Here is a 12,301-nt window from a genome sequence, read left to right as displayed (position 1 = left end):
TGAATGGTAGTCGGAACTGAGCATTTCCGCCTCCTGCTGTCGCCAGCACCAAAAATAACTGATCGGCGGGGGTGCCGGGTGTCAGTCCTCGGCTGATCAGATATTGATGACCTATCCTAAGCACTAATGCAATATTAGAGTTCCCTCATTCATTGTTAGCATTCTAGAGCACAGATGTATGTATTTTGTAGTTATATTGTGTTCTCAGCTAGGACCTGTTCACACCTGTTGGATGTGCAGGTCAGTCTTTTTGATATATCTATCCTAAGGATAGGCCATCAATGTTAAAGTAGTGGACAACTCTTTAATTGTAAAGTTGTACCTCTGCAACACTGTTTCGATGAGATGCAATTCCGGTAGGGTCTGCAGGAAGCTGAACAGGACCACCTGATAGTGTACTAGAAGTCCACCCAACTTGACTTTTAACAGTTACAGATCTACTCCTATGTCCCGGAGATATTCCTTCTTTGTTTCCCTGATTACTTGGAGTGATGGGTCTGTTTAACAAGCTGTTCGGAGTTGATGGTCTGGTCAATGGAGTCACAGGTGTTTGAAGTTTACTTGTCTGCGAATTTGGAGTCTGCGGTCTACTGTTTGGTGGATTTGAACCATGAGTTCTGCTGTTATTTAAAGGAGGTGACTTGTTCCCTTGAAGTTGAAGCTGTAAATTTTTTGTTGCTTGGTTTGGCACTTGTGGTTTTGTGTTTTGTACATTTGAAGCTTGATAACTTCCTTGATGGTCACTTCCAACTGTGCCAACTCCTTGCTGGTTAGCTGGGCTCCGTGACATACTTACTTCAGCTATTAGTGCCAAGTCTTTTTCGATATCTGAAATATCAAAAGAAAATTAACTTTTATTTATAGAAGCAGTGAAAATTGTTTGAAATAACTATTTTTATATCTGTTTCCTTTTCTGTCACTTTTTAAACTTTGTTCGTCCCACAAAGCATGTATTTGTTGTCTGTGCCATAAACCTTTGAGGTCTGGTAAAACATGAACTTTCTGGTGGTATTGTCTTAAAAATATGCAGTGCAGCAATTAAGTCTATAAAATAGCCAATATGGTAATTGACAGCATATTATCTTAAACAATGGAGAATTCGAGTAGACGTCTAAAATCCCAGTTTCTGAATTCAAAAACTTTACGCCAAGACAAAATAATTTCAGAACCTTATAAATAAAAAACAGTAATAAAATACATTTGAGTGGACCTTTTATTGTACATATACCTAATACAAGTCCAAACAGATATGTAATAAGGATGGGGATGTGAAAATGCTATGAATATCTTCTGTGAGCATGGTGTGCCTCGGTGAAACCTTATCATAATTATTAATCATTAAGCAGGTAAATAATGAGTAAATTATGTATGGTGTGTCCTGGCAGAAGAAGGAGTAGGAACATCTTCAAGGGAACCTATCACTATTTTTTTGAGTTATAAACTTAAGCCGTACCTGTGCGGTATTCTACAAAGTTGCAAGTTATCCCCTGACTCGCCCTGTAGACCCCACAAATACCTTTTGAAAATTTCCCATGCTGTATGGTAATCCTTAGATTCAGTTCGATGGGCGTCCTTGGTTGCGGCTCATGTGCCTCCTCTCTGCACTGATTGCCGCCTTCTGTTGATGATCGATTGCTCTCAGTAAGACAAACAAAATTATACTCTTGTAGTTCTGATACCTTTTAATGGCTAACGAAAATAAAAAAAATGATGTCACAAAGCAAGTTTTCGAGACTTTTCAGGTCTCAAAGAAGACCTGAGAAGTCTCTAAAGCTTGCTTTGTAACATCATTTATTTTGTTTTAGTTAGCCATTAAAACTAAAAGTTATCAAAACTATAAGATTATAATTTTGTTTCTCTCATTGAGAACAATCAATCATTTTTCAACTGGCTAACACGGTACCAAAACTTTTTTCCTTCTGCTAATGATTGACATGGATTACGCCACCTGCGCCATCCACGACGTTGGCCAATATCTCGAGCCTGTGCAGAGACATTGCAGGCTAGCACAGATGCACTTTGCTCTGACCTACTGCGGGCAGAGCCGAATACATAGGTGTGCATGCGTGAAGCGGCAATGTCTCTACACAGGCACATGAATTAGCCTAGGTATGTCGATGTCACAGGAGATGTCATCCACATCACTGGGCAAACTCGCGCGCCTGCACAGAGACTTCGCCAGTCCACACATGTGCATCTATGTATTCGGCACTGCCCGCAGTAGGGCAAAGGAAAGTGTGCTTGAGCAAGCCGGCAATGTCTCTGAACAGGTGCAAAATTTAGCCCGGGTATGTGGGTGGCGCAAGCGGCATCATCCACGCCAATCACCAGCAGAGGATGGCAATTAACGTGGAGAGGAGGAACAAGAGCCACAACCAAGGACGCCCATCGGATCGTACCAAAGGATTACGATACAGCAGAGCAGCAGATTTTCAAAAGGGATTTGTGAGGTGTACAGGGTGAGTCAGGGGATAACATGCCCATTTATAGAATGCAGCACAGGTGCTGCTTAAGGTGCTAGTTTTACTTTATAACAAAAAAACTGGTGACATGTTCACTTTAAAATAATCCAGTAGTTCCTGATGATATAAGAAGTACTTTCATCTTATCTTAATAATTGGAGTTGAGACAAAAAGAGACATACAGAGATTATTATGCAGTCCAGACCTCAAAAGGGTATCACTGATGTCTTCCAGATACGACTATCCATACAACCTCTACCATGGACATCCCCGAATACAGTAATCTATCGCAGTACTTCTCAAACTGTGAAATGGGCCTTCTTAGTGAAGTGCCCCGAATGTTTGTGAGATGCAGCTGGGGAGGCAGCATTCACAATTGTGAATGTAAGCTGCACAATCCTTTGTAGGGCTGCAGAAATTTTACGTGAGCAAAAATCATTGACCCATTTTGCACTTATTGTAATGCAGATAAAAGTTAAATTGAGCAATCATTTTAATTTTAGAATGGACCTTCACCACTAAAGGATAGCCATAGGCATCAGCTTTGTCTGTTTGGTGAGGCTCACGTACCATCTTGGTCTATCTGGCGAGGTCATATTGTTAGAACACAAAATATTTTTCTATATGCTTATCTTCTGTGAGAGTACAATATATATATATATATATATATATATATATATATATATTTATATATATGTTTCTCTATTTTTTTTTATATAACCACTATATACCTTTCTATAACAAAGTTTTCTTTTGTATATGAGGAGCAAGATGGAGTTTTAAAGCCTGCAGCTGTTATCTGATATATATATATTTCTGTTTGTTTTCGGATTACTGCTACATATCAGGAAAAGTATGCATACTCAAGGTCACCAGCTGGACTGACACAAAGCAACGGAATGCAGATGTGACAAGAAAGGCTGGCTATCTGCGCAAGTGCAAATTCAAGGCTGAAGATGTTACGTGCCAGAGACATTGCCAGAGATGGAGTCGGAAAATAGGAGGTGCTGAGAGGAATTTCCAAAATAGATAAACGTCACAGACTTTTTGCATATTTTTTAATATAGCCAATGGCATACATAGGAATTTTACTAAAAGATTAACCCATTCCTGTTCTCTATTAAAAGATTGTAAAAAAATAAACCACGGCTCTTGTGCACCTACCCTCACTGAGAGAGGGTTTAAACCAGATATTTGTTTGTCTAAATTCCTTTGCCGGCACTCAGTAACTATTAATCAGAGATTTTAGCAGACATTCTCTGTTATGAAGGAGGTTGCCGAAACTATGGAATTTCTCCTTGACAATATTATTTCTTCAGGGGAATAGTTCGCCTCATTAAGATCATTGACTTAATTTAAACAGACAAAGGGCTGCTTTACACGCTACGACGTCGCTAGCAATTGCTAGCGATGTCGAGCGCGATAGCACCCGCCCCCGTCGTTGTAACGATATGTGGTGATCGCTGCCATAGCGAACATAATTGCTACGACAGCGCCACACGCACATACCTGTGCAGCGACGTCGCTGTGACCGGCGAACCGCCTCCTTTCTAAGGGGCGGTTCGTTCAGCGTCACAGCGACATCACAGAAGCGTCACTGAACCGCCGCCCAATAGAAAAGGAGGGGGGGAGATGAGCGGCCGGAACATGCCGCCCACCTCCTTCCTTCCTCCTTTTCCGGTGGAGGCAGGTAAGGATATTTGTTGTTCCAGCGGCGTCACACATAGCGATGTGTGCTGCTGTAGGAACGACAAACAACATCGTTACTGCAACAACGATAATTGGGAAGAGGGAGGCATGTCACCGATGAGCGATTTTGAACGTCTTTGCGACGATTCAAAATCGCTCATAGGTGTCACACACAACATCGCTAAAGCGGCCGGATGTGCGTCACAAATTCCGTGACCCCAACGAGATCGCTTTAGCGATCTCGTAGCGTGTAAAGCCACCTAAAGTTTGATAAAGGAGAACATAAACCTGACTGTGGAGAAGCCTGGTCTAGTCTCCTTCTCCAGATAAGATGGTAAGACTTTTTATTTGTAGCAAAGTGAATATGATTAAGAATAAGATGCGTTGCACAATCTTAAAAAAGAAGAAAATATCAGTAAAACTCTTGGCCCCAAAGATGTTACTCTTGTCGAGTCTTCCTTAAGGTTCCAATACACAATACTAATGTTGGCCATACCAGGTTCGGACAAAAGTCTATTGCTTAGGGGCTCTGACCGACTGATGGTTGGGGAAGATGTCAGTCATGTATGTCTGACTTCGGACTGCCGATCATGTTGCTACCAACTAACGTGTCAACCAGCAGCTTTTCCATAGAGAACAAATCAGAAGAACAAAAGCTCCTGTATAAGAAAGTTGGTTGATATGGCCATCGAATGAATGATCAGCCAAAACACTGTTCGTCCGACAGCCATCTAATCTTAATTGGGGCCTTTACTTGCTCTCCAAAGTACATAATGGCTCTCATGAATGGCCAGTATGACTGTCTTTGTCTGTTAGACCATATTGTATGAAATCTATGCCAATTCCACAATCTATAAAACTGAAACATAACTATAAAGGTCAATGATCCTTTACATTAATTATGGTTTCTGAGAGCTATGCTCATGCTTTAGCGTTTTACTTGGTTGCCAATGTTTTTGTATACTAAAGATCTATCTAGTTACACTTGTTTCTCCTTCTTTTAAGGTAATTATATGAAGCTATGTATACCTCATCAAGAAGTCTTTCCATTTTAGTGTCTTATTTTCCATTCTGTAATGTGTTTATGTATACAAATCCTCATGTCAAATTTTTCATATGTTGAATACCAAAAATAGCGATTACTGTATCATCTGAAATGTTACTTTTTCTTCATTTCGGTCCAACAGTATTCAATGTGATAAATCCATTCCCAGATGTATTCTGTCACTAGGAATACATTCTGATACTGCCATCTGTATTTTTAATCGATCCATGTGGAAAATTCTCAATAGTAGTTAGAAAAACTACAGTAAGGGCCAAGAATAATTTTTAAGCTTGTGCAATAAAATTGAACACAGATGGAACATATGGCACTCTTACACAAAGCTTTACCTGCACAATGAGACAAGAGGGAGGGGAAATACACAAAAGATTGCACAGTACATAACATGTTGCAAAAGGAAAAACTTCCTAAAACTACATGAGAGTAATCCCAAAAAATAGAAAAGGGTAGTATTTTACATCTGATAGGGACTTGTGAAATAAAAGCATGGCAATATTTAGCTTAAAGGGAACCTGTCAGGTGCAATATGCACCCATAGTTACAAGCAGTTCTGGGTACATATTAGTAATCCCTGCCTAACTGTACCAGGGTATAGTAGCATAAATAGATCTTTAGAAAAAGTATTTCTAAAGATTGTTTATTATATGCTAATGAGGCCAGGGACTTGTCGCAAGGGCGTTACTTCCCTTGGCTAGTCAGCCCACATTGCATGTTAGCATACCCCTGTGGGCATACTAACATGCTAACGACTTCTCAGAGATGCCGTACATACTTCACTTTTAATGACGGTCAGCGGAGGATGGATGCACACTGGGCATGATCCGGAGTCCTCAGTACTTCTGGTCATGTGTAGTATACCTCACTGAAGCCGGGAATCTTACACCTGGCATCATTTTAGTGCGCATGATTGGAAGTCCCGGGTACTCCGGATCATGAGCACTGTGCATCCATCCTCCGCCGACCGCCATTAAGAGTGAAGTATGTACGGAGTCTCTGAACAGTCATTAGCATGTTAGTATGCCCACAGGGGCATGCTCACATGCTATGTGGGCCACTAGCCAAGGTAAGTAACGCACTTGCGACTACTCCATGGCCTCATTAGCATATAATAAACGATCTTTAGAAATACTTTTTCTAAACATCTGTTTATTTATACTACTATATTCTGGGACTGCTAGGCAGGAATTACTAATATGCACCCAGAACTGCTTGTGGTTCTGGGTGCATATTGCACCTGACAGGGTCCCTCTAAGGCCAAGTGCACACAAATTTTCAAGCAGTCTTTGTGTATAAAGTGTTTTTATTTGATTTTCAAAGTTTATGAACCAACATTTAAGGGGGGGGGGGTTTAGGAAAGTTAACTTTATTGGGAAAACCTGGGAGAGATTTTGGGGGGAAAGAAAGGGGGGAGGACAGTAAGGGGAAAGGAATGAACAGTTTACATAATGATCACATTTTAAAACAATTTACTAAGTTTTACTAAACATTTTTCCCATGCTTAATTACCTGGGAAAGGAGAACAATCATTCTAGATGTTTTTTAATTGCAATGGACTCGTGAAGATATCAGTCCAGGGTTTCCATCTTGTGTTATATTTTCCTATTTGTTTTCCTCTTAATGCGAAGTTATATTCGAACGTGTTATGCAAGGACACTCTGTCTATGATATCATTTATAGAGGGCACTTGAGTTTGTTTCCATTTTGAAGTGATGGCTAGTTTGGTTGTTAACAAGATGTGGCAAATTATATGTCTGAATTTGACTGGGACTTGATCCAAACCTATTGAGAAAAGGACTAACTGAGGGGCTAAACTGATATTTAGTTTAGTAAGTCTTAAAATTAAATTTTTGGTGTCCCTCCAAAGAAGGTCAAGTTCCTTACAGGACCAAAATATGTGTGACAGATTACCTATCTTGCCGCAATTTCTCCAACAGTCTGATGAACAATTGGGGTTTATTATGTTTAATTTATAGGGAGTAAGATACCATCTTGAAAGTACCTTGTAATGAGTCTCTTGGAGAGTGATACAAAGCGAATTTGGGTCAAGTATAATATTGAGCTCATTTTCCATTGTTATTATGTTTGTGCCTTTGTTAATTCCCATGTCCTAATTAAATTTATTATATATTATATTTGTTTTCCAGAATAAAAGACTTGAGGGATTATTTAGGAGGTTGGTTATGTCTATAGGGAGTTTAAAAGTAATTTTCTCTTTTATTAAATAGTGATTAATATTTTCCCAGTTTATAATTTCTGAGTTGAGGATTTTATACTTAGGCGGGATTTGCACGTTGCCACATTGGTAACAATGTGTTACCAATGCTGCAGCGATAGTCCCGCCCCCGTTGCACGTGCGATATCTAGTGAAAGCTGCCGTAGCGATTATTATTGCTACGGCAGCTTTACACGCACATACCTGCCGTGCGACATCCCTCTGGCCGGCGACCCGCCTCCTTCCTTAGGGGGCGGGTTGTGCGGCGTCACAGTGACATCACACGGCAGGCGGCCAATTGAAGCGGAGGGGCGGAGATGAGCAGGATGTAAACATCCCGCCCACCTCCTTCCTTCCTCATTGCAGCCGGCGGCAGGTAAGGTGAAGTTCCTCGCTCCTGCGGCTTCACACACAGCGATGTGTGCTGCCGCAGGAGCGAGGAACAACATCGTACCTGTTGCTGCATGACATTATGGAAATGTCGGAGGCTGCAGCGATGATACGATAACGACGCTTTTGCGCTCGTTCATCGTATCAAAAAGGTTTTACACGTTGCGATATCGACTGCGACGCCGGATGTGCGTCACTTTCGATTTGACCCCATCGACATCGCACGTGCAATATCGCAACGTGCAATGCCGCACTTAGACTGTATTGTCTGAAAAGGGGCTAAAATATCCTCTTCTATGATTCCAATAAGATTACCAATCCCTTGTTTTTTCCACTCCCTCAGGTTAAATCCTGGTCCAATAAGCTCCAAGACTTTTAGTGGTATATATTTTAAAGACGTTTTATCCTGAATCTTATCAAGCAGGTTTAACAAGTATTTCCATGATAGAATAGTCGTTTTTAATAATTCATTTTTGGGAACAGGTTTCTTTTTATCTATTAAATGTGAGATAATTAAGGCTTGTAGAGATTTGTATTTATTCAAGAACTCTTCGATTTTCAATCATGAAGATCTATCATTTTCCTGCAGCCATCTTTGGCTCATTTTGAGTATACTAGCATGGTAATAGGCAAAGAGATTTGGGAGGCCCAAACCTCCTCTCTTTTTATGTTTCACCAATATATTTTTTGCCACTCTTGGTTTGTTGTTGTTCCAAACAAAGGCTGTTAGAATTTTTTGAAACTTTTGAAACGTTTTCTTTGGGATGATTAAAGGGATTGACCTAATTATATATAAGAATTTGGGTAAAATAAACATTTTGAAAGCTAATATTTTCCCCATCCAAGACAACTCTGTTTTTTTAATTTTCAAAAAATCTTGCTGAATTGTTATGTATAGGTTAGTCATATTCGTGTGAATAATATCCTTGACAGGTTTCGTTAGATAGATACCTAGATACGAAACTTGTATTTTCTCCCATTTAAATGAGAATTCCTTTTTGCATGATCTCCTGCAATTCTTCATCAAAACAAAGTCCTAAGATTTGTGACTTTGCTTCATTCCCTTTGTTCAAGGAGACCATAGAAAAATTGTTTAAGGTTTTTATTAAATTTCTGTTAGAATTCAGTGGGTCCGAAATAGTGATAAGAATATCATCCGCAAATAATGTAGATTTGTATTGCCTCTTATTAAGACTTATCCCTTTAATTTTTTCATTGAGTCTAATACTTCTAATACTCTCTGCCAGTGGCTCTATGAATAAAGCAAATAGACTCTGAGACAAGGGACACCCTTGTCTAGTGCCATTTGAGAGGGGAAAACTGTCAGATAGTTGATTGTTTGTATAAATTCTCGCTGATGGTGACGTGTATAATGCTGTGATGCAGTTTAGTATTTGGTCTCTAAACCCAAATTTCTTTAGAGTGGCAAATAAAAAACCCCAGTGTACCCTATCAAAAGCCTTTTCGGCATCCAGAGCAAGAACTACTGAGGGAATTTTATTATTTTCTATATGTTTCATACTATTGATTACTTTACGGGTTGCATCTGAGGTGTGTCTTTCTTTGATGAAACCAACCTGATCAAAGTAAACTAGATCAGGGATATAAGTCTGAATTCTTGAGGCTATTAATTGTGTCAGAATTTTTGTATCAGTGTTTAATAGGGATATTGGCCTATAGTTTGCTAAATCATCATGGTCGCCTTTACCTTTTGGTAGGACTATATCCGTAGCCTCTAGCATTTCCTTGGGAACCAAGCCTTCCAGAGCTGCTTTGTTTGAAAGCTTTGTTAGGTGAGGCAAAAGTAGTTGGGCAACATTTTTATAATAATCATTTTGAAAACCCATCAGGGCCTGGTGCTTTCCCTAGCTTTAACACTAGAACTACTGAGGTAGTCATTTTGACTACTTTGCACCATGTATTTCTATATACATGTCACGAGTCCAGTCGTTCTAGTGTTAATGACTTAATTGTGTTTGCAACCTCCATTTCTGTATATGGCAAGTTTAAGTACTCCAAGTCAGTTTTGGAAAGTGAAGGGAGTTGCAGGGAGTCTATGAACTTATTGATTAGGTCCTCCGTTGGATCTAACAAATTAGGGTCATTCTTTAGGTTGTATAATTTTCAGTAGTATTGGGCAAAGGCTTCTGCTATGTCTTTTGGATGTTTGCATGTTTGGTTTAGATTATTTTTAACTTGTAAAATACTAATTTTGTTTCTTTGTTGTTTAATTTTAGTTGCAAACACTTTAGAAGGCTTGTTATTTGAATGGTAGTGGTTTGTTTTGACCCTTTTGAATACTTTTATCAAATTCTTCTGATAACATAGTTTTCAATTCTATTCTTTGTTTTAAAATGTCTGAGTGGATTTCTGGAGTTGTTTTTTCCTGTGTTTTTATTTCTAATTCTCTAATTTTGTTGTTGATGGCTATTATTTTGTCTTTGTTTTTTCTTTTAAGCCTAATATTCAGTACTATGAGTTTTCCTCTCAGCACTGCCTTCTGGGCATTCCAAACAGTGAACACTGAGATCTCTTCTGTGGTATTATCTTGAATTAGTATAATAATTCAGTATTAGTATTATATAATAGTATGCAGTATTTAGTAGAATAATTAGTAATGTTTTTTTTTTATTTCATCCCTGTATAAAGGATGCTGGAATAAATATGTATTAGCTCTCCAAAGTCTGTCTTGTCTAATGGGTGGTCCGAGTTTGAAACTAAAAATGATTGGTGAATGATCTGACCATGACCTTGGTTCTATTGCAATTTTTTTAAACTTGGTTAAAGATGTTAAATTTGTAATAACTAGGTCGATTCGTGCAAAAGATTTATGCCTATCCGAATAATGGGTGTATTCTATCGAAGAAGAGTTAAGGCACCTAAACACATCAAAGAATTCTTCTCTTGCTAACCATGGATCTAAATTTTGTGAAAACATTCTTGTATATGTTGAAGAGTCCAATTTTCGGTTAGGCACAACATTGAAGTCTCCAAAGACTACCAACTCACCTTTCTGGTATTCTCTAATTCTCTTCAGTAGTTTATTCAAAAAAGTAAATTGACCCGTATTTGGTGCATATAATTTAATAATCGTAAAGATATTATCATTAATTTTACACACTAATATAATAAATCTACCATGTTCATCTGACAGAATTGATCATTTTTCAAATGTCACCGTGTTTTTTATTATAATGCTCACACCTGCAGTTTTTTTTTATATTTTAGGCTAAAAATGTGTGGGAAATCTCTATTAGAAAAATTTGGGAGTATTGACAGATGAGAATTTTGTTTCCTGTATGCCTACAATATTTACCCTAGATTCTTTTATTAGCTTCCAAGTCATGAATCTCTTATTGGGGCTATTAAGACCATTAACATTTAAAGACATAAAATTAACATTCATTTTATAATTTTTACTGCTGTTACTTCAATTCTCAGGTGGGAAAGATATTGAATATTTAAAATATTGATGAATAGACAAGCAAATTTTGTGATCCTAATACTTGACCTAGAGAGGAAAAGAAGGTTAGAACAAACAAACAACAGATAAACTTATAATAACTTGTATACTGTTTCATGAATAGTCCGTGGATGGTGATTACGGTGTAAAAGAGCACCATCTCTATTGGAGCGAAAGTTTATGCCATCCCATTTACATCCATTATAGATTATGAAATTGGATACATGCTGTACCTTATTGAAAAGGTTATTCGGTAACTCCTGGGTTAAGTTATGTGATTATTTTGTTCTTTTAGCTTCTTAAGGCCATTCTCAATGCTTTGTATCACATTAGTTTTCCCTTGATGTTGATAAAGAATTTTTGTTGGAAAGCCCCAGCTATAGCTTATCTTCTTTAGACGAAGAATTTCTGTAATTTTCCCCAATTCTTTTCTTTGATTCAGAGTTTCGTGTGACAAGTCTGCAAAGTTCTTTAATCGCTCATATGGTAATGGTAATGTTTTGTTTTTCTTTAGGTAAGTCATAAGTTGTTCTTTTGTATGGTAGAAATGTATTTTGAGAATTACATCTCTGGGGATGTCTGGGCTCAAGAAATTCAGTTTAGGCAGTCGATGTGCATGGTCTATTAGTAGGTCTAGTTCTGAGAGACTTGGAATTGCCAACTTCATAATATCGTTGATGTATTTTTTCAGCTCCTCATTTTTGATCGATTCTGGGATGCCTCGAATTTTAATATTATTGTGACTATCCCTGTCTTCCAAGTCCATCAACTTTGTCTTGAGAAATTTAATTTCTGCTTTCATTTTGTCCTGGTCTTTGGTGATGTTTTTTGTAGATTTTGTTAAATTCGCCACCTCTGCCTCCGTATATTCAGCCCTAAATGCCATGGATTCAATAGTTGATGTAACCTCGTTAAGTTTTTTGTCTATATCAGTCTTCAGAGAAATTATATCAGCCTTCACCGAATCTTTGAATGCGGTAAAAGGTTGTAGAAAAAATCCTTATCCATGGGTTGGTCAGTCA

The 12,301-nt window shown here is 38.3% G+C and overlaps 1 protein-coding gene across 4 annotated transcripts in view; it reads right to left on the bottom strand.

Moving 5' to 3' along the window:
* C6H8orf34 (chromosome 6 C8orf34 homolog) overlaps positions 1–12,301 on the bottom strand; it is a 458,472-nt gene that overhangs the window by 46,147 nt on the left and 400,024 nt on the right. For all 4 annotated transcript variants that reach the window (XM_075353192.1, XM_075353191.1, XM_075353195.1 and 1 more), the window contains exon 12: positions 323–828. In XM_075353192.1, the coding sequence (XP_075209307.1) occupies positions 323–828 (506 nt within the window). The remainder of the gene's footprint in view (positions 1–322; positions 829–12,301) is intronic.

The sequence above is a fragment of the Anomaloglossus baeobatrachus genome, chromosome 6 (assembly GCF_048569485.1).
Source record: "Anomaloglossus baeobatrachus isolate aAnoBae1 chromosome 6, aAnoBae1.hap1, whole genome shotgun sequence".
Classification (NCBI taxonomy): Eukaryota; Metazoa; Chordata; class Amphibia; order Anura; family Aromobatidae; genus Anomaloglossus; species Anomaloglossus baeobatrachus.
This window is presented reverse-complemented; position numbering and strand designations above follow the sequence as displayed.